The sequence below is a fragment of the Halichoerus grypus genome, chromosome 4 (genome assembly GCF_964656455.1).
Source record: "Halichoerus grypus chromosome 4, mHalGry1.hap1.1, whole genome shotgun sequence".
In the NCBI taxonomy this organism is placed as follows: Eukaryota; Metazoa; Chordata; class Mammalia; order Carnivora; family Phocidae; genus Halichoerus; species Halichoerus grypus.
Window position 1 is genome coordinate 85,921,323 of NC_135715.1, and position 22,753 is coordinate 85,944,075.

The following is a 22,753-nucleotide window of genomic DNA, read 5'->3' on the forward strand; positions in this document are numbered from 1 at the left end:
TTTGGAAACTAGGATGTCTTATTTAACCCCTCCAGTCCTTCTGTTTCTTTTCTTCACTTGTAAAATGGTTATAATGGTAATACCTTCCTCAGGATTTTGTGAGGATTTAAAGAGGTGATGCTTTTAATTGTTCTGTCACGCCCTAACATGTAGTAAGCACTCAACAGAGTACTCTGCTCTTAACATCATCTCATCTGGCATGTGTGTGAATAAAACAGGGATTGTTTTTCTCATTTTGCATTTCAGTAAATGGAATTCCATCAGAATATTTTTCCTACTGCCACATCTAGAAAACGCTGGCATGTGAACCTGAATTTAGGACTTTTGATCTATAAGGACTACTGCAAAGTGGGAAAACTAGAGTGAATGACAAGAATTGTGATCATCCAGGAAAAGCATGAAAAGCTTTAAATATGGGGCTTGAGTGACACAGCTTCCAAAAATCTTTGGCCTACCAGAAGTAGGCAAGAAGATGAGCTTAGCTGCAGGAGAAGAGAAACTGTTCCTGTGCATCTCGGCCTCAAAAGAGATTGCTCTATTCAGAAGTCTTCCCCACACAAAGACAAAAGAGTCTTTCAAAAGGGTTAAGATGACTGAGTATTAGGATCAAAACAGTTAATAAGTTTGTCTGCTTTCGTTTAAATTAGAATGGAGTGCTGCTTTAAATATATGACTGATTAGGTATTATTTTAACTTGTTCCAACAGGGCATGGTGCAGATGTGAAATGTGTAGACTGGCATCCAACAAAAGGGTTAGTTGTTTCAGGAAGTAAAGATAGTCAACAGCCAATCAAGTTCTGGGATCCCAAGACTGGGCAGAGTCTTGCAACACTGTAAGTGATAGGAACCCCACCTTGGTCCCTAAACAAAAGGGAACAAGGCTGCCTGTATTCTTTAACTTTGAGCCTTCTCTCCTCCTGTGTATTCGCCAAAAACTAGGGTAGACAACAGATGAACTTGTACCTAGGGTCTTCTTATTAATTAAATATGATTTTTGTTCTGCTGTATGTATCTACATTTAATTTGGGTATCCCTAAGGGGGGGGCAGGGAGGAAGATGAGGAGAAGGTGGTTCTTACTATCCTAGGTTGCAGTCTCTGCTCATGATAACATTTTGGCACTGTATGGAGCTGACGTGGCAGCCACTTATTAGACACAGCCCAGCCCTCTCCATCTCACCACATATATTTGTAGAGAAGTTTTCTCCCCAGTTTTGAATCCGTTCTCATTTTTTGTTTGAGGTGCTTGCTTATGATGCAACCTCATAATAAGGTTTTGTCCTTTTAAAATTATTTTTATGATTGTATTTTATATATATTATATTTTATATCATATTTTATATTACTATTTTTTATTATTATCTGTCAACATTCATAGTTAACATGTTACTAGCATGTTTTTTTGACCACACCCCTGTATCCTGGTCTTTCTGACTGGAAAGTGAGCTAAATCCAGAGTGAGCTGGCTGGAGCAAGGCTGCCTTATTGCCTAACTCCAGTGGCCACAACCAAATAGAGCACCTTGTGACTGATGCTTCTTGGAGATGTGTATTTTGCAGGCCTTGACTTGTAGTGGTTTTAGTTCAAATTAACCCTCAAACTATCCTATGCCCTTTTTTAATGCTTTGTCTTAATGAGAGGCGCTTCATTGAATTTTAAAAATTTAATGAGCTTTATTGAATATTAATTTATGTGTTCAAGTGCTTCCCCTGCTTCACAGATAAGGTTTTTTTTATACAGTTGAAGCTCTGCTGCTATTTTAATTGGTTAATGAAAACTGTACTTAAATAATGGACATTAAGAAGTAATAAAACATGTAACATCACAAGACCACAGTTAAAAGTACACTTGAAGTAATGTCTAAACCTCTTGCCAAGAGGCCATACCTCTTGCGTCTTGACCCATGTGCTTTTTAACAAAAATGGCCATTGTATCGATTTATCCTTGTTTTGAATTCTGACAGATTATTTTCTTGGTACTTTGTTTCTAGTCATGCCCATAAAAACACAGTAATGGAAGTGAAATTAAATCTCAACGGCAATTGGCTACTCACTGCATCACGTGATCACCTCTGTAAACTTTTCGATATCCGAAACCTGAAAGAAGAGCTTCAGGTCTTCCGAGGTCATAAGAAAGAAGCCACAGGTCAGTGGTTGTGGCATGCTTCTCATTCTCACTATTAGCTGTAGTGTGTTGAAATCCTAATAATTTGCCTTTGCCCACGTTTTTGTTTTACAGCTGTGGCCTGGCATCCTGTTCATGAAGGACTTTTTGCCAGTGGAGGGTCCGATGGCTCTTTGTTATTCTGGCATGTTGGGTATGTAATGCTTATTATGTAAAGAAGTTGTATATTTTATGAAGAGAGCACTCAAAAGTGTAAAACATGATGTCTTGTGTTTTTCCTGAGTGTTCATATGTCCTATATCAGAGACTTCCTGCAGTTTTCAATTCTATAAACCCAGCTTGGAATAGAAAACTTAGCACCTCTATTTTTGGATGTGGAAGTCATTAAAGGAGAGTAAAGCAGATTTCCTTGTTTCTTATTGGTGAATTAATTCTCGAAGCATTTTCCCCTCTGAAGTACTCCTCAAATAAAATAATACGTTGCTGATGACAAATGAATACCCCTGAAACATGTGGAACTGACCAGATTTAAAGTAACAGGCTTTGGTAGCTTTGTGTTACAGTAAAAAAAAAAGTCTTTTTTTTTTTTTTTGGTAACTTTTGTGAAAAGACTTCTTTCTGTGGTGCTGTTACAGGGTAGAGAAGGAAGTGGGTGGGATGGAGATGGCCCATGAAGGAATGATCTGGAGTCTGGCTTGGCATCCTCTTGGACATATTCTCTGCTCAGGTTCAAATGACCATACTAGGTAAGCTTTATATCAAAAATGACAAGGAATTACTGTGTTCATGGAGCAGCAGAAAATAAAGATTTATATTTATTTTTGTTGATAGATTAATGTATTTGTAGTCCAACTTCTTAGGAACATTTTTGTAGCTGTTTATAAATAAGTATGTAATAATAAGAAGGAGATAGAATATTGAGTATGACTTTGTTATTCAAATTTTGCTTTGCCTTCTTATTAAAAAATATTTTGACATTTTAAATTTTTAGAAGAAAGGCATTGTAAAACTTTGTTATGTTTACCAGGGGGCTTGGTACTCTTAAGTGCCCAGAAACACACTGAAACCATCCTCCTCCCCTTACCCCTTCCATCACTTTTATTTTGACAGCAAATTCTGGACCCGAAACCGACCGGGTGATAAAATGCGAGATCGATATAATCTCAACCTATTGCCTGGAATGTCTGAAGATGGAGTAGAATATGGTGAGACTCTTACACATTTATCCTTCTGTGAAATCTGATATTCTCTTATTAAAGTGTTAGTTATGGAAAAGATTATATACAACTAAATTTAGTTTTATAGTTTACTGATTGATAAGTTTCATTTTTATAAAGTGTTCATTTTATTGGGCCACTATGTTTATAAAATCTCTGTTGACAATAAATGTATTCGTATTTATAGATGACCTTGAACCTAACAGCCTGGCAGTAATTCCAGGAATGGGAATACCAGAACAACTAAAATTAGCTATGGAACAAGAGCAGATGGGTAAGAGACATTGTACCTGTATGTTTTATCTTTATAAAATTTTTTTTTTTAAAGATTTTATTTATTTATCTGACAGACAGCGAGAGAGGGAACACAAGCAGGGGGAGTGGGAGAGGGAGAAGCAGACTTCCCGCTGAGCCGGGAGCCCGATGTGGGGCTCGATCCCAGGACCCTGGGATCATGACCTGAGCCGAAGGCAGACGCTTAACGACTGAGCCACCCAGGCACCCCTCTTTATAAAATTTTTGTAGACCTGTTTCTTACCTTCATGATACTAAATTATTTTGAAAATGCCAAAATGATTTGAGACATGTTGATAAAAGTGATGTAAACTGCATATTATTTAAAATCTCTTCTTTTAAAAATGTGTTTATTGATGACATGGCCATTTGCGCTCATTTCCTTGGCTAACTGCTTCTTTTTGTGGTTACAGGGAAAGATGAATCAAATGAAATTGAAATGACAATTCCAGGTTTGGACTGGGGAATGGAGGAGGTGATGCAAAAGGATCAGAAAAAAGTTCCTCAGAAGAAAGTTCCTTATGCAAAACCTATTCCTGCTCAGTTCCAGCAGGTGAGTAACTAGCAGCAGCCCCACCTTGTCCACGCACTGGGAGGTCCTGCTTGGTGAGTCTGTCTTGCACTGTCTCATCTGTGGAAAGTGTTTCTGTACTACAGACTTCTTTGGAGTGTTCTTCGACCAAGACCCCATCTGCTGCTCTGCAGTTAGTGCTGAGTTTGTCATGACTCTTGTAGCTCTTCTTTTATTCTCACCTACTTCTTACTGTCAACGCTATCAGAGGAAGGAGAAGAAAGAAGCATGGAGCAGAGAGAGTACGTTGACTCTCCTCTACTTTGTCTGTCTTCTGCTTTATTTGTCCCTTCAACACAAAGTGCATGTGCCCTCTAGAAGAGGCGGGCAGGCTTTTCATTTTCAATAACATGTAAGATCTTACAGTGTTTATCAGGTTAGTAGTTTCTGCCCGGTATTGTGCTTGCCTGACTCCATTCTCATCACAAGAAGGAGCATTAGAATAAAGGCAGTATACCAGGCTGGCTGGCTTGTATTCGGCCGGTTGGAAGGAGCCAGTGACTACAGAATGTTTTTCTCATTTTCTCATTGTAATATACACACTTAGGGTATATTTAATATTCTCTTCTTTCCCAAGGCTTGGATGCAAAATAAAGTTCCAATCCCTGCCCCAAATGAGGTACTGAACGACAGAAAAGAGGATATTAAATTGGAAGAGAAGAAGAAAACTCAAGCAGAAATTGAACAAGAAATGGCCACATTACAGTATACTAACCCACAGCTTCTGGAGGTGTGTGACACTTTTTAGGGGGGTTCAAGATGATCTAAGAAAATAGTGATAACATTTTTTATTGATACACTCTTATGGAGAAGGGAAGGGCTTCTCAGATGGGTCTGATGAATGCCACCATTTCTTTCTGTTTTTCTAATTTTTTAATTGAAGTATAATTGACATACAGTGTCATAATAGTTTCAGGTGTGAAAGAATTCTGTTTCTAAGACTTTTAAAACAAGATGAGTCAAGCAGTGAGCAGACCTAAGTTAAATATACATTTTTAAAAAAGATTTATTTATTTATTTTAGAGAAAGAGAGAGAGAGAGAGAGAGAGCAGGGGGAGGGGCAGAAGGCGAGGGAAAGCGAGAATCTGGAGCAGACTCCCCGCAAGCGCAGAGCCCGATGGCGGGGCTTGATCCCACAACCCTGAGGTCATGATCTGAGCCAAAATCAAGAAGTGGATACTTAACCAACTGAGCCACCCAGGCGCCCCTACATATACATTTTTTAATAGGAAAGATAAAGCCAACATAGTTTTAACTTGGATCATTTATTTATCCACAGATAAAATAATTTTTCTGTCAGTTCTAGAGCAGGTGGTTTGCTCTTATTTTTTTGCACCTTTGACAGTTAACCAAAAATGATAAAGCATTAGTAAATTATTTAATATAATAAGGATGGATGTAAATAATCCTGACTGCTGTTTCTCAGTATTTAAAAAGAAGGACTAGAGTGAGTCTGGAAGCTTGTGTGCTCTCAGAATATCTGAATGTTATACAGATTCTAGTTACTGTGGAGTGTTGAGAGGTCAATGCCTTATGTTTGTCTTGAGGCTCCCCCAATGAAATAAGTGATAGCAGTATTGTCATCTTCAAGGGCTCTGGTGTATTTATCAGTATGCTTTTTTTCCTTTCTTTCCAGCAACTTAAAATTGAAAGACTTGCACAGAAACAGGCTGAGCAAATTCAGCCTCCTCCTTCATCTGGCACCCCTCTCCTCGGACCCCAGCCCTTTCCAGGACAAGGTCCAATGTCTCAGATTCCTCAAGGTTTTCAGCAGCCCCATCCATCTCAGCAGATGCCAATGAACATGGCTCAAATGGGGCCTCCGGGTCCACAGGGACAGTTTAGACCCCCTGGACCCCAGGGACAAATGGGACCACAAGGTCCTCCACTGCATCAGGGAGGTGGGGGGCCACAAGGATTCATGGGACCACAAGGGCCCCAGGGCCCGCCCCAGGGGTTGCCGAGGCCTCAGGACATGCATGGGCCCCAAGGAATGCAGAGGCATCCTGGACCTCATGGCCCTTTGGGACCTCAAGGACCACCTGGACCACAGGGTAATTCTGGTCCTCAAGGTCATATGGGTCCTCAGGGTCCACCTGGCCCACAAGGTCACATAGGCCCTCAAGGCCCACCTGGTCCCCAGGGTCACTTGGGCCCTCAGGGGCCTCCTGGTACTCAAGGTATGCAGGGACCACCTGGTCCCAGAGGAATGCAAGGACCTCCTCATCCTCATGGGATACAAGGTGGGCCAGGGTCTCAAGGGATCCAAGGTCCTGTGTCTCAGGGACCTCTGATGGGATTGAATCCAAGAGGAATGCAGGGTCCTCCAGGCCCCCGAGAAAATCAGGGTCCTGCTCCCCAAGGGATGATGATGGGCCATCCGCCTCAAGAGATGAGAGGACCTCACCCTCCAAGTGGACTGCTGGGACATGGCCCTCAGGAGATGCGAGGCCCTCAGGAGATGCGAGGCATGCAGGGGCCTCCAGCCCAAGGGTCCATGCTGGGCCCCCCCCAGGAATTGCGAGGGCCTCCAGGCTCACAAGGTCAGCAGGGGCCGCCCCAGGGCTCTTTGGGGCCGCCACCCCAGGGTGGCATGCAAGGGCCCCCTGGACCTCAGGGACAGCAGAACCCGGCAAGAGGGCCACATCCATCTCAAGGGCCAATACCATTCCAGCAGCAGAAAACAGCTCTGCTAGGTGATGGGCCCCGGGCCCCCTTCAATCAGGTATTATTTATTTCTAACTTATAGGCATTGCACATTGGGAAAATACGCTCTGCACGGAGGCGGCACTTCCAAATGCTGTGGAAGCAGTCACAGCTTGTATCAGTGTCTCTCAAGTAGTGATGGTGGCTTGAGAGTAGCATCATGGCTGAAGAAGGAAATGAGAGTAAACAAGACCATTAAATATATTGTAATATGAGTCTTTTTAATAGAAGTCATTCCAGAAAAGATCAACTCTCAGTTGAATACCGTTCATAATTGTCCCTGGGCTCTAAAAGAGCTGTGGCCCTGAGGAGGAAGCAGGGGTGGCCCTGAGCCTATCAGGTCCCCCTTTTCTGGGCTCTTTAGTTTGTAGCCCGGTGTTTCGTGGGCTGATCTGCCTGCCAGCTCTACTCTTTAAGATAGTATGAAGTATTTAACTCACAAGTGTATGGGAGACTCTGATCTCACTATTTTCATTTCAGTGAATGCTTTTAGAGATCTCTGAGTCCAGAATTATGCATTCTCAAATGGTGATCCTTTGGACAAAATGTTGTTCAAGTTGTTTTCCACTCACATGTAAATTTATTTACTGGAGGGAGTAATTCTGTAGACATTGTCTTGGCCCATTTTTGAGGATTCTGTTTTTGTCAGCAAAGTTTTATTACCCATTTGCTGGGCTTGTGCTTGAGAAGTGGTGTGAGGAGGGTTCAGGTTTTGTGGGGGAATTACGGAAGGACTGCATGAGCATGAATGGATTTAGCACTGTTTGGCTCTGTGGTTTTTATGTTTTTCTCAGTTTCATAGTCTGGAAGCATTATTTAGGTATGAACTACTGCGTTTGTGTCCCTGAAGTTAGTTGTGGACCAAAAGTGAGTGAGCGAGTGAGCTAATGTTGACTCCTCGGGTCTTTACTGAGAGGCACTCGGTCCACTTAGAGAGGATGTGCTGCAGGTGCTGCATGTGAAAAACACAGTCTGTTTTGCTTTTTCAAACACCTCTGAGAATCTGTCATGTGAAGATGACCATTAGGTTAACGAATTAAAATAACCAGCTGAATAAGTAGGTTAAGCATTACTTTTCCATAGGTCTTCCAGGACTTACAAGTGTCACAGCAGTGAAGAGTAGTTGAGTTTATTTCCAGAATCTGTTGGGCACTTTTTAGAATTTAGGATGAGTGGAATAAATCTAGGTTTATTGTCCTGAACTGCTGTAAAATTTGCAGTATTGTATGTTTTATTAACACACAGAGCATTTGTATGTGTTTATAGTATCAGTTCCCTAACCTTATGGTAATGAATTAACAGCTTTCATTTGGGAGGACAAAAACAGTGATGAACTTTAGCTACCGCATTATGACTGAAATTAAAAACGTGTCAGATTCAAGAGGATAGGCCTGAGTTTCTGGGACAGTTCAGCAAGAGTTTTTATTAAGTAGTAAAAGATTTTATACATGAAAAGCATAATGGCTCTAAAGATTTAGTTGACCTATAGAATGAGTATGAAGGTTTGATGCATTATAGGACGTTTCAGATCTCAAGAGTTGCCTGATGAAAATTTTTGCCCCTATTTTTTATGTGCTGAAATCTGACTTTCTTCACTTCGATGAGGCTCATTATTTAAATCAGTTGTTTCAGTTGGTTTAATTTAGTGGAATTGCTTTCTGGTGTTAAAGTAATAGCATGAAAGGTGTTGATAAGAGCAGTCCTTGGGTGAAGGAGACAGGAAACAAAGGAGGACAGAAATTATAGGTATTGAGTTAATGATAGTCATTTGTAGCTACAATGCTGGATGGCCTATCAAGGTTGCTCTTTCATGTAGCTAGTTTAGAATGTGCAAGCAATTTTGCTATGGATGGTTTTGAAATTCTGCTATTTTCATAGCAGAGTAGGTCCAGTTCACCAAATGCATTTTTTTTTTTTTAAATAAAGAAATGTGTTTGTTTGTTAAGAGACCTAATCCAAGGTCACTGGACAGTGTGGAGACTCAGAATTTAGACATGGCTAGGTAAAAAGACATAATCTTAGGGACAAGCTGGGGTGAGCTCTGGGGTTCCAGAGCATGGAGACAAGCTCAGAGCAGCAGGTTTGTATCTTCAGGGACCCAAGGAATCCAACAGGATCCCAGGCGACTCAGCTGGGAATGAGCCATAGGGTGCTGAGGATGGGGAAATGCTGAGGTAGAGAAGAGGCAGTTGATAGGAGAAAGCCAATGTGAATATCTCATCACGAACCCCTTTCGTATTCTTCCACCTCTTCAAACCCAGCCCTAGCCGCTTGAGAGGAGTGGTTATTTTTTGTAGCTGGAAAAGAGTCCCGAGTGTGAGAGCAGAGTTTACCTGTCCTGGCAGATTTCCAGATCTTTACTTTTGCCGGAAGTTCCTCCTTTGTGCAGAGTGTTATGTTACGATTTCTGACTTTCCATTGAGGTTCTTGGCATCACAGGTAAAGATCTAGCTTTAAATAAAACCTATCAGCAGGTTTAAAATATAAGTGTTTCCTTTTATTATGGTAAGAGAAGTATCTCCTTCCCCCAATTTAAGGACAATTTTGCTATAATGTCACTAGCTGTATATTTACTGCTGGAGGCTTTGGGGCAACCTAGTGTTTTTATCTTGTCACATTTTGATAAAATTGCTATTTATGAAGCACAATCCTATGATTTCACACCCCCGCTTTAAAAACATCTTTTCAGGAAGGACAGAACGCAGGCCCCCCACCCCTGATACCAGGCCTAGGGCAGCAGGGAGCACAAGGTCGCATCCCCCCTCTTAACCCTGGACAAGGACCTGGCCCTAACAAAGGTAAATATCTGCTCGGTTGAATAAGAGATTGTATTCTACCACCTCTGGGTAAATCTTACAAAAAAAATAGTTTATTGGTAAGTAATTGATAGAATGGTCATTTGAACCCTATAGGAAAAATAGGAGCAGTCATTTCAGGTAAAGGCTTTGTCCTAATGTTTTCATAGACTCGCTTTAGTTAGCTAAAAATGCTGTCCTGAGGAAATAAGCTCCTCACTTACCAGAAGCTGACAGTGGAAGTGCTGGGACAACCCCTCGTAACAGGGCCTGGAGCTGGGCCTGGGCCGGCCTTGTCCACGTCTTGGGAATGGGAGTGGTTCCTGTGTGCACTGAATGCAAGTGCATGTCGTTCGCTTCCTGGAAAGCCGAACTGCTTCCACTTACAGTGTTTGATGAGATAAAGAATTTAGAGATTTTAATAGTGTTTTTAATATTCCCCCCTTCCCCCCCCCCAAATTGTGCCATGTATTGAATTCTTTAGCTGGTTATATTGTTTTGCACGATTTGATAAGAAGAAAGCCATGTACTGATGTATCGGGTTCTTGATACTATGGAAAGCACAGAGATAAGACCTGCCAGTATTTAGATGTGAGGCTGTTTGGAAGTTGAGTTAATGCCAGGAGTTGAAAGTGCTGAGGCAGCCCCTTGTGCTGAGGTGTTCTGCTGTCACAAGGGCAGGGCAGGGCCGGAGCAGGAGTGAGGGGGCGGTAGGCCACTAGCTGGAGAGGGTGAGGGCAGGACTGAGTGGTGTGGATGGAGGGAAGGTCGGAGACAGAGGTGTTCAAGTCAGTGCACTGTCTCACAGGGAGGACACAGGCCAGAGAACCAGGAGTATTGTGGAGGTTGCACTTCAAAGAACTTCACTCCTTTTAATTTTTAATTAGCTGAGCCCACAGCACTCTGTGGCGCATGTTACATTTCTTGCCCTCATTTTATCAGATTAAGAAAAGTCCTCATTAGCATTTTGCAGCCCTAGGACTTTGGGAGAAGCAGGACATCCTAGGAAAGGGAACAGTAAAGGAAGTAGGAGAATCGTTATTATAGTCTCATTGCATGGAAGTGGTGGCCAGCAGGGAAAAAGAGAAAGCAAGAACCCATCTTTGGAATTTGGGGACCCTAAGAAAAGAAGAGTCTGTTACCCACAGGGTACAGCTGTCAACAAACTGAGAGCCTGCCTCTCTTCCTCTCCCCTACCTTGTGTCTGTCTCCACCTATTTCCCTCTCCTCCTTGCTCTTCCCCTTTTCTCTTTACCTCTCTCTCTCTCTCTTCCTCCTCTCTTTCTCCTCCCAGGGACCAAAGGGAGAAGGGAGAGCCGAGAAAGTGGCCCTGCCATCCCCTACTGGATTAACCAACGCCGCCGCCCCATCACCGGTGGCCACATCCCTTCTAATTTGTAGTGGTGGGTTTCTTTCCTTGGAGGAGCCAGGGTACTTTTAAACAGATAGAGGTAATGGGAGGATTATTATTCATAGGTAAGTCCAAATGGAATGTGTTCAGCTTCCTCAGGTCAAAGTCTGCTGTGTCTGAGATCACACCAAGTTCAAGCAACATAAAGTCAGAGAAGAAGCCGTTAGATGCAGGAACCCACTGAGAAGTGAGGGGGCCTCTTTACCACAAGGAAAGGGACCTGGGATATTTGCAAACTGACTGAACAGAGATGCAAGTTAGAAGGTGCTTTCCTCAGCTGGGAGAGGACTGGTTTAATGAAGGAAAGACCAGGAGGCAGAAGGCACAGGAAGAGCTTAAGAGAAGAGAGAACCCTTCTAATGGTGTTTTTTTATACTGACATTTCCAAGTTTTTTATACATGTCGAATGGTGAGGTGGGATTGAAATGGCCAAAAGAAAGGAACAAAAAAGGAAGAGGAAGGGCATCGGGAGGGGAGGAATCCTGGCTGGCTGTGACGCTAGGGAGGGCAGGTCGTCTTTATTGCCAGGGAGAAGGAGGGAAAGGTATGAGTGGGGCGGTGGGGGAATTTCATCTTAAAAATGTAGTTGTTTTAGAGCAAGAGGGTCCCTTTGCTACCTACTTTTAAAAAATGCTTGATTTGGATTGTATGTTGACAGAAAATAGCTGCACATTAACAATGGCTGCACAGTAGCCAGGAGAACAAATCCCTTCAAGGTTCAGAAGTAAGCTAACCATCACAACTTTAATTCTATTTTTATTCAGGACTTTGAATATATTACACACATTAAAATGTTTTTAAAACAATCTTTAGTGGGTTTCCCAACGCTGTGTGCAAAGAATGGTGATAGTTATTATAGATGAGGGATCTATATCATTCATTCATGCAAAGGGACGGAAAATATGCCCATATGACCCCGAAACTGAAGTATGAGCAAGGGCTGATGGGTCACCAGGCAGTTATTAGCGAGGCTCGTGGTTCCACGCGCCTTACAGAGGATTTTGTTAAGAATCAAAATGTGCTTTGTTACGGACCCAAGCTGTCTATTTCTCTGATGGGTTTGAATAAAGTATTCCCTGTCTTAAAAAAAAAGTAAGAAGAGAAGGGAAGTGTGAGTTAAGGAAGCAGGTTGAATGAACTAGGGGCTAAAGGGGCACCAGCAGGGATGACGGCAGGGTAGCTGCTGCACCCTCTGAGGGCTCCGCGGCCCTCTCAGGTGCCCAGCTGGATTCCCTGTGCCTGGCTTCCTGGCCTGCAGCATGAATTCTCTCTGTCCTCCCTGGGTGTGGAGCAGGCAGGCCTAGGGAAGTCCCTGGAAGAATGGGAGCAGGGAAGGCATGCTCATTCTTATGCCCATGAGACTGTCGCATGCTTTCTGAGTTAATCCTCACAGCAGCAAGTAGTTGCTAATCTCATTTGAGAGTAGTAATTTACCTGAGGTGGAGGTGCTTAGCTAGTGAGTGATAAAGTTGAAATCTGCACCCCAAAACCTGTGTTCTTCCGTTAGATAGTGCCTTAGGGATTTGTCTCCTAAGTATGCTGAGAACTATGGAGGGAAAACATTCTAAATACAAGAATGCATTCTGAGACTTTAAGATGCTGAAAATCAGACCTGTGCTGGTAGGATTCCTGGAAGACAAGGTAAAAATCAGCTTTGTTTCCTTTAGGTGACTCACGCGGCCCTCCCAACCATCACATGGGCCCCATGTCAGAGAGGCGGCATGAGCAGAGCAGCGGCCCTGAGCACGGGCCCGAGAGGGGGCCTTTCCGGGGCGGCCAGGACTGCAGGGGTCCCCCTGATAGGCGCGGCCCTCACCCCGACTTCCCTGATGACTTCAGCAGACCAGATGACTTCCACCCGGACAAGCGCTTTGGCCACCGATTACGTGAATTTGAGGGGCGAGGAGGACCTTTACCACAAGAAGAGAAGTGGAGGCGTGGGGGCCCCGGGCCTCCGTTTCCGCCTGATCACAGGGAATTCAGCGAGGGGGATGGCCGGGGAGCAGCCCGGGGCCCTCCAGGGGCTTGGGAAGGCCGCAGACCTGGAGATGAACGATTCCCCCGGGATCCTGAGGACCCACGTTTTCGAGGGCGCAGAGAAGAAAGGTGGGACAGATGCTTTGTGGGTCTAGTTCTTCCCTGGAGCTCTTGACCTGTTCTGCAAAAGTCTCTTTCTTCTTTTGCTTGGGCAGAGGGCACTATATTGATTACTAGTTCTACCCTCTCTAGGTTTTGCATTTAGACTTTAAGCAAGTAATTATGCTTTTTTAACCTTTTATGCTTCTTTTTTATCTTTATAATTTAGAGATCTTTTTATTTTTGCTTATTCTTTGGTCCTTTTAAAAGAGATGTGAGGATGAGTATAGTATGAAGTTTCTGGAACTTGATTAGAAGTCGCCAGATTCTCTTGGTTAGAATGATGTACATATCTAGATTGATATTGAGAATAAGTTTTTGTGAGATAGTTTTTCTGTAATTGCCTAAAGATCTTAACACAGTCAAGTCAAACTGAAAATTAATCTTGCTGTTCAATTAGGTCAAGGTCAGGCTTGAACTCTCAGCTTGCTGGGGGTAAAAAAGGCATAGAAGAAATAAGGAGGGAAAAAACAAGCATTAGTGAATCTCAGAGGAGACTGAGAATCGTCTGTGGTGGTGATGCTTGAGTATTTCTTTGTGCTGGTGAATTGCAAGACCGGTGTTCTTGTCAGCAGTTTGCAGATGAGGGTCTGTGCTGAGGATCAGAGCATTTGACTCTCTGCCAGGTGGAGGTGTGGGAGCGGCTTCAGGCCAGGCTGGCCGACTGCAGTGCCCATGCCATGGGGCACTCCTGCTGTCACGGTCGCAGCTCTGCCTATCCCATTTCTCTTGACTGTCGCTAGTGGGGGACTGAGTTCAGGGTTGACATTCCCCCATCCTCACGGGATGTGTTAGAAAAGAAGGGCTGATAACATGGCCAGGGGCGGTGAAATCAAGGGGTTCAGGAAAGCAGCTTTCAGAAGGGGGTTTTTAAAAAAGATTTAAGGGTTCCTAGTTTTCTCAAGGGCCTCTCTTAGTGGTATCCAAGGATTCACTCTTTGAAATGGCTTTATATTAGTCTGCAAGAGCCTCATTTCCAGTGACGTTGGCATCAATGTAACTTTCATCGATTTCTTGAACCTTTGCATCTTGTGCAGTTTCAGATTTTACTGTGCCTCAGTTTTATTGTATTGCATCTGTCAGTGACAGAGCCATAGCCCAGACTCTTGTGCTGTTGACAGCTTTCCATTGCTCTTCAGATATGCCCAACGTGCTCCTGCCCTGTAGTGCTTGCTGTTTCCTCTGCCTGGAACAGTCTCCCAGACATTTGTGGCTCAGTCCGGTTAGATCCCTCCTCCTGTTATCCCAGTTCCTTTACCCTGCTTCCTGTTTCTTCATAGCACTTAGCACTGCTTGACATTAAGTGATGTGTTTATTTCTTTATTACGTATATCTGCCAGGAACATGATGGCTTCCCCAGGGCAGGGGCTTTGTTACTTTACCTCTGTGTCCCCAGGACCCAGAGCAGTAGTGGTGACACGGTGTAGGTGCTCAGTAACTGGTGAATAAATGAGTGTTAAATGGGGAGGGGGGTCAGTTCATCAGGAGATGTACTAGTCAGCTTGGGCTGCCATAACAAGATACCATGGGCTGGGAAGCTCAAACAACATGAATCTATTTTCTCGAAGTTCTGGAGACTCGAAGTTGTGGATCATGGTCCAGCAGGTGGGTTTTTGGTGAGACTTCTCTTCCTGGCTTGTAGGCAGCCAGCCACCTTCACCCTGTGTCCTGGACTGGTGGAGAGAGAGAGTCTCTTCCTATCAGGGTACTGATCCCATCACAAGGCCCCCACCCTCATGATCTCCTCTAAGTTTTTTCCCCTAAGATTTTCTTTACTTATTTGAGAGAGAGGAGCATGCACATGCACACACATGGGGTGGGGTGGTGGGGCAGAGGGCCAGAGGGAGAAGGAGAAGCAGACTCCCCACTGAGCAGGGAGCCTGATGGCGGGGCTTGATCCTGGGCCCCTGAGATCATGACCTGAGCTAAAGGCAGACGCTTAACTGACTGAGCCACCCAGGCGCGCCATGACCTCCTCTAACCTTAATTACCCCTCAAAGGCCCATATCCAGATACCATCCCATTGGGTATTAGGGCTTCAACATACGAGTTTAGTGGGGGACACAGACATTTAGTCCTTAATAGGAGTCAGTTTCTAATGAGGGCACATTAGATTCTCTTTACTTTCGTGACTAGGACGGTCATGTAATGGATGCCTTGACAAACGAGTCCTGTTGGTGTTTGGTGTGGGGGGGTTCTCCCCGACTCTGTCCCAGGGACACAGCGCCCTCTGCTGTACTCTTCCTGCTCCACTCCTCTCCTTTCAGCCAGTTCCACCTTTATCTTAGGGGGTTCTTTCAGCCAGTGTCCTGGGCACGTGTTCTTTGCGTGCAGGAGCAGGGGTCATCAAGGTACCTCAGGACCAAGAAAGTTTTAAGAAGTTAGCTGGAGTGGTGTATTGGGAAAGGGAAAATGCTTTTTACAGTAAAATACCAAGTAATCAGTGTAGGAGGAGGGATAGACTTAGAAAGTCACTTCCTTTATAAGCAGTGTCCTAATTGATTCAGCCCAGGATCATCAGTGGGTGCTAAAACATGGGATATTCTCACTGTGTGGGAACATCACCCACAGACTACTTAATTGCAAAGGAAACAAAAGTGTACCTTTGCAACAGTGAAATTTGGTCCCCACATCACTTTTACATCATGAACAGGGAGACAAACTGGCATCTGTGAGAAGGTATAAGCAGTTTTTGCCAAAAAGGTTTAACCTGAGTCTAATCATAAGGAAATAATCAGATAAATTCAAATTGGGGTACATACTATAAAATACCTGCATGGATCCTTCAAAAATGTCTAACATGAAAGATAAACTATAGAAGGGTTCTAGATAAACTAGACAAAGAGACATGGCCATTAATAACAGTATATGAGGGGCGCCTGGGTGGCTCAGTTGGTTAAGCGACTGCCTTCGGCTCAGGTCATGATCCTGGAGTCCCTGGATCGAGTCCCACATCGGGCTCCCTGCTCAGCGAGGAGCCTGCTTCTCCCTCTAACCCTCCCCCCGTCATGTACTCTCTCTCTCTCATTCTCGCTCTCTCAAATAAATAAATAAACCTTTAAAAAAAAAAAATAACAGTATATGATCAGGATTGAAATCTGTATTTAAAAACAACTGTAAAGGACATTTTGAGGACAATTGGAGAAATTTGAATTGGATTATATTATATAATATCATATGTTACTCGAGTGATAATAGTAGTATTATGTAGGAATGTAGGAGAAAATCCTTGTTCTTAGAAGAAACATACTGAGGTATTATGGATGAGGTTCATGTTGTTGGCAGCTGATTTTGAAATGGTTTAGAAAAGTGGATTTGTTAAATAGATGGAGAGAGAAGATAAAGCACATGTGGCAGTATCTTAAGAACTGATTAAACAAACAAAAAAAACCAGGTGAAGGACACACAGATGTTTGTTATTCTGTTCTTTCAACTTTGCTATAAGTTTGAAATTTTGCAAAGTGAAACGTTGGAGTCAAAGATACCTGAATGGAGACTCAAGAAAAAGCGGAAGGCCTGGCCACTCATGCAGATTGGCCCCATGCCCTTGCTCCTTCTGATCCTTTCTCCAGCCCTGAGGCCTTTCTCCTTGTGCTCATGCACCTTTCCTACTTGGAGGCCCCCTTTTTGCTTCCCCACAGGCCTCCTCCAGCTCAGGTGCTCCCTCCTCATAATGGCTGGGCTTTGGCAGTACTCCTGGCCAACTCGGCCTCCAGTCTAGATCCTGAGGGACAGTGAACCTGTCCATCAGCCAGGGCCCCAGGCTGCCAGCTAGCCAATGGGGGGACTGCCCATAAATCAAGTGCCCGCCTGTATAGCCGTCAGCTGTGGAGGCGTGGGTGAAGTTCATGGCCAGCCCTGTGTAGAGGCTGTGGGCTGGGGCAGATGGGAGAGCAGGTGTTCTCAAAGGATTCTGGTACAGTTGGCAGGCATGAATCTGTACCCCACTTTTTCTGATTATATAAATAATAAATGTTCATTATAAAAATGTAAATGATAGTGAAAAATATTTGGGAGGCAGTGGCAAAGAGCCTGGGCTGGAGTCAAGACTGGCTGAGTTCAAATCCCAACACTTACTGTGTGTCCTTAAATAAATGACATTACCTCTCTATGCCTCAGTGTACTCATGGGTAGAATGGAGAATGGTGTGGTGGTGAGGATAAAATGAAATAATATGTGTAAAGCACTTGGCATGATTATCAGCACTTAAAACTTATTCACTGCTATTGTTATTCCTAAAAGCTTTAGGAGGAAATGAGCACGACCCTACATTTACCTTCTTGCCTGTTTTTGCCTGTAATATTGGGGTTATAAAATGTGTACTTAAAAAAATACATAATTTTATTTTGTTTTTCTCCCATTTAACATTAATGTCGTGTTTTCATATACCATTATGCTGCTTTGAAACATGAACTCAGAGCTGTATTCCATTAGGTGGATATTTTGCTGTTTTTTCCCTGACAGCTTTAGAAGAGGAGCACCCCCAAGACATGAGGGCCGTGCCCCCCCCAGAGGAAGGGACAGTTTTCCTGGTCCTGAAGACTTTGGTCCTGAGGAGAATTTTGATCCTTCTGATGAAGCAGCCCGAGGAAGAGATCTCAGAGGTCGAGGTCGGGGTACCCCACGAGGTGAGTGTGTGCTGAGGACACTGAGTCTGGCAAGGGACGGGGTGGAGAGTTAGGTTATTGGGGACACACCTGAAACAGTCTGTGAGTGTGGTGTTATGTTGTTCTGTTGTGTAGGAGGAAGGAAGGGTTTACTCCCCACTCCTGATGAATTCCCTCGCTTTGAAGGAGGACGGAAACCAGACTCCTGGGATGGAAATAGAGAGCCAGGTAAGGAAGAACAACTGCTGTGGCTTCTAGTGACTTAAGCCCAGTGGCTCAGAGTGTGGTCCAAGGACCCCTGGGGGTGGGTGTCCACCAGGTCCTCTGTTTTCTAACTCACATCTCTGTGGGATGCTGAACTGTCTGCAAATCCTTCAGTCAGCAGCAGTTTATTGCAGTAGACTGAATGCAGAAACAGCTGGGAGAGTCCAACTTTCTTCTACTGAGACAGACGTCAGAGGGATTTGCCTAGAATAGAAAACAGTACTGCTCTTTTCACTAAATTGTTTTGTTTTTGGAAAATATAGTTAAATGAATTAAAGTTTTCTCAGTTTTAATTGCTAATATGGCAAATATTATTAGATATAAGTCTCAAATTAAATTAAATCTCAGTAATTTTTAAGAGTGTAAAGACATCCTGAGACTAAAAAATCTGAGAACTACTTTTCTGGACCTTACCTGTCTCTTATTTTAAGAGGTATGTTGATTTCTAATCTTGACCTTTTTCATGTACTCACGATGTGACTTAACCTGGCCTACGGTGGGTATTCACATGTTTCTTGCATGAATGAATATTGGTTCTCAAGTTGCTACTTACTTTTACTTAATAATATTATTATTTTTTAAGCTTTTATTTATTTTAGAGAGAGAGAGAAAGTATGAGCAGGAGGGGCAGAGGGAGAGGGAAAATCGCAAGCAGACTCCAAGCTGAGTGCAGAGCCCTATGCTGGGCTCAATCTCACAATGCTGAGGTCATGACCTGAGCCAAAACCAAGAGTCAGACACTCAAGTGACTGAGCCACCCAGCCACCCCAAGTTGCTACTTATTCTTAACAGTATAATTTCCATCTGCTTTTAGTCACACTGTATTTGGGGTCACCTGGGTGGCTCAGTCGTTAAGTGTCTGCCTTCGGCTCAGGTCATGATCCCAGGTCCTGGGATCGAGCCCCGCATCGGGCTCCCTGCTCCGCGGGAAGCCTGCTTTCTCCCTCTCCCACTTCCCCTGCTTGTGTTCCCCCTCTCGCTGTGTCTCTCTGTCAAATAAATAAATAAAATCTTTAACAAAAAAAAAAAAAAGAAATAGTCACACTGTACTTGAATATGAGATTGCAGATTCTTAGCCTTGCAAAACCTGTGTTTCCTATTTCAGGGCCAGGTCATGAACATTTCCGTGATGCTCCTCGCCCTGATCATCCCCCTCACGATGGTCATTCCCCAGCTAGCAGAGAACGTTCCTCTTCTCTCCAGGGCATGGACATGGCATCCCTGCCACCCCGAAAGCGTCCCTGGCATGATGGGCCAGGGACCTCGGAGCACAGAGAAATGGAAGCCCCAGGGGGTCCTTCTGAGGATCGAGGAGGCAAAGGTAAGTGGAGGCCAGTGATACTGTTCCAGGAGAAAGCTGCCAAGAAAGCTGCGGGGACCACGGGAGGCCTCATTACCAGGACAGCCCCTCCCTCTTTTCCTGTTCCATCTGTTCCTGACGGGAAACCCAGGGTCCTTTCTCCATTCTACCCTCTAGGGCTTAGGCTGTGCAAAGGCACGTGTTCCCAAGTATGGTACAAATGCAGCTTGTTTGGACTCACACCATAGCCAGTCAGACCCCTTACTCGGGTGATTGCAAGCTCAGCCTCTGCATAAATCTCCTCCAGGTGCTTCCAAGAATTCCCTTCCCCAGTTCATTCAAGTGTTCCCCTCCAGCTCTTTGTCAAGGTGCCCCAGAGCAGGAGAGAGACTCCTACTCTCATTGGCAAACATGTTCTCCACCACTGGCTGCTCTTTGCCCTCAAGGGTGTCCTTAGTGACAGGAAGAATTGTCTTCCCGGGTTCCATGTTTTGTTTTAGCCTGGGTACGGAAGGAACTGCTAATGCCTAGAGTCACAAGCACTTTGAGGAATATGGTCTGGAAGGGGTTGTTTTCAGAGGGGGGCAGTAGACTATTTCTATGACTTGAAACTTTGGATCGTTATTTTAGAGGTAGCACTAACTTTAAGCCAGGCGCAGGAGCCACCATGTGGTCTCAGGTTAGGCTGGGCCACGGCCTCTGTGGTAGTTAGTTTGGAGGCTGCTAGGAAGCAGGCCTAATTAACCTGCCTCATGTTTATAGTCTCATTACAAAGTTTTGCTTTTTGTGTTTTTTTTAGATTTTATTTATTTGACAGAGACACAGTGAGAGAGGGAACACAAGCAGGGGGAGTGGGAGAAGGAGAAGCAGGCTTCCCGCGGAGCAGGGAGCCCGATGCGGGGCTCGATCCCAGGACCCTGGGATCATGACCTGAGCCGAAGGCAGACGCTTGACTGAGCCACCCAGGCGCCCCATGCTTTTTGTTTTTAATGGTGGTTTGGTTCTTCTCAAAGCAAAACCCTCAGAAACTACCTCATGTCACCAGTAGATCTCCCTACCTAAGCACACATTTTGTCACTTGTCAGTATGGGCACTCAGGACACCTGTGTAGGTACCTAGCCACAGCCACATGGCTGGTGTGGAAATGGCTTCCTAGCTGACATCTTCTCTGCCCAGGTACCTTCAGAGGGGCCTAGCCTGTGCTTTGTAGGAAAAGCAGCCAATATTTTTCCTTTGGCTAGCTTTCCGTTAACTGCCTTGTTTTACCTAGATTCAAATTCCACTCAAAAAGTTAAGACAAAATAGGGGTGCCTGGGTGGCTCAGTTGGTTAAGCGGCTGCCTTCGGCTCAGGTCATGATCCTGGAGTCCCTGGATCGAGTCCCGCATCGGGCTCCCTGCTTGGCAGGGAGTCTGCTTCTCTCTCTGACCCTCCCCCCTCTCATGTACTCGCTCTCTCTCATTCTCTCTCTCTCAAAAAAAAAAAAAAAAAAAAAGTTAAGACAAAATAAAGTTGGCAACAGTTTTCTGATACTGCATTATGGGAGATATGGCCAAATCCTGTCAGCCCATGAGAAGAAAAATTTAAGTCAGAATTCTAATGTACTTAAAAGGTTTGTGTGTCCAAGTCTGGAACAAAAAAAAAACTGTCCCTGGGAGAAAAAATTCTAAAAGCTAGGTGGTTGGTTGGTTGTTTTTAATGCTTTTGTTTTAAAAGAAATACTTTGTTTCACTATTTGAAAGGAAAACAAAAGTGCCACATAGTTGTGGGATAATGATAGTAAAACCCATTGTAATTAACATCCACAGTTTGTATTTCTTAGTTGCTTCCAAAGTCTGTGCTTTTCAAGTCTTCCCCCCCACAATAGAATAACAACCCCCCATGCCCCCACTCCCCCTCCCCCCCACCAATGGCATAGGAGGGTGAAGATGCACTTGCTAGAGTTAGAGACATGGCCCAGTGTGGTCTGTGACTCCCAGAGGTGCTCCAAGTTCACTTCTGGGTTTCCCATCATTTCCATCACACACCCTGGGGAACACGTCTGGTTGTTGCTGAGGGGCAGGACCACAGCCTGGGTGGGAATGAGATAGTGGTTGACTAGAGGGTAGAGGCACAGCTTCTAATGCTCTGAATGACACTGCTGATGTCCTCAGAACTCTGTTTTTAAGACCCAGAGGGTTCCACTGTCGTCATTGAGTTTGTGCCGGGAGTTACTGATTAATAGTTTCTGATAGAAAAAAAAGTAACGTGGAATTATTTTGATTCATTTCAGGCCGAGGGGGCCCAGGACCTTCCCAGAGAGTGCCAAAATCTGGGCGCTCCAGCTCCTTGGATGGAGATCACCATGATGGCTACCACAGAGACGAACCTTTTGGAGGCCCTCCAGGCAGCGGTACTCCTTCCAGAGGGGGCCGGAGTGGCAGTAACTGGGGGAGAGGGAGTAACATGAACTCTGGCCCGCCAAGGCGAGGAGCTTCAAGGGGTGGTGGAAGGGGTCGGTAGAAGCTGATTCCCCTGAGGCCTCTCTGGACAGTATTTAAGAACTTCTTTTGGACTTACCAAGACAAACAAAAGGAAACCTGCACCATGTAGCCCTGAACTTTTTCTGGGGCAGCTGAACCCTAGGAGCCCCTAATGAGGTCTTCAAGATGAAGAGACTGCTGCTGGTTACCCAGAGTAGCTGGCCTTGTTCTGTCCTGTCCACCCTCACTGCCCTAACTCCCATTGTTTTGTGAAGATAAAAGCTGGAATCTTTTTTTTTTTTTTTAATTGTCACAAGACATGGAGCACCTCCACAAATTTAAGTTCATGTCCAATTGGAAATTTGTTTCTATATGTACAGTTTGTCAGAGGAAAAACATTAAGTTGTTTTTGTATGAATACAGAATGTGATTTACGCAAGAATTAACAGAAAACTAGTTGTGAAATGCTTGCCTTAAGGAAACCCTGTTTCCATTGCATCCAGTCAGCTGAGGGGGTACAATTATTGCTTCTATTTGTGAGCACACTTGATGGGTACCTCTGAGCCACTGAAGTTAATTTCATCCATGAACTTTCTGTCTTAAATTCTCATCTACCCATTCTGTCACACTTATTTTTGTAATAGAGTGAGACACTTTGAAACTATAACACAGTTTGAAAGTAGATTCAAAGCCTTAGTTACCACCTGCTGTGGCAGGTGGAAAATTATACTCTGAAGAAAAACATCTTCTGGCTGTCCAAGTAGGGGTTCTCCCTTGGGTGCATCTCCTGGTAATCATGCCTTAGACTTGAATTCCCTTGTTTCTGATGAGAGGAACCGGACATAAACCAGAAATTAACTATATGCAGC

General features: G+C 44.3%; 1 protein-coding gene across 4 annotated transcripts in view; it reads left to right on the forward strand.

Moving 5' to 3' along the window:
• The window catches only part of WDR33 (WD repeat domain 33), a 110,999-nt gene extending 88,662 nt beyond the window's left edge, over positions 1-22,337 (forward strand). For 2 of the 4 annotated variants that reach the window (XM_078070638.1, XM_078070640.1), the window contains 15 exons: positions 707-833; positions 1,989-2,143; positions 2,237-2,315; positions 2,758-2,868; positions 3,233-3,327; positions 3,527-3,613; positions 4,047-4,186; positions 4,782-4,934; positions 5,841-6,929; positions 9,600-9,708; positions 12,784-13,222; positions 17,717-17,880; positions 17,995-18,087; positions 19,229-19,444; positions 21,695-22,337. In XM_078070638.1, coding sequence (XP_077926764.1) covers positions 707-833; positions 1,989-2,143; positions 2,237-2,315; positions 2,758-2,868; positions 3,233-3,327; positions 3,527-3,613; positions 4,047-4,186; positions 4,782-4,934; positions 5,841-6,929; positions 9,600-9,708; positions 12,784-13,222; positions 17,717-17,880; positions 17,995-18,087; positions 19,229-19,444; positions 21,695-21,924 — 3,287 coding nt within the window. In that variant the 3' untranslated portion in view covers positions 21,925-22,337. Of the gene's footprint in view, positions 1-706; positions 834-1,988; positions 2,144-2,236; positions 2,316-2,757; positions 2,869-3,232; positions 3,328-3,526; positions 3,614-4,046; positions 4,187-4,781; positions 4,935-5,840; positions 6,930-9,599; positions 9,709-10,999; positions 11,109-12,783; positions 13,223-17,716; positions 17,881-17,994; positions 18,088-19,228; positions 19,445-21,694 lie in introns of those variants that run through there. The other 2 variants (XM_078070639.1, XM_078070641.1) reach the window with 2 other exon arrangements.
• The last annotated feature ends 416 nt before the right edge of the window (positions 22,338-22,753 follow it).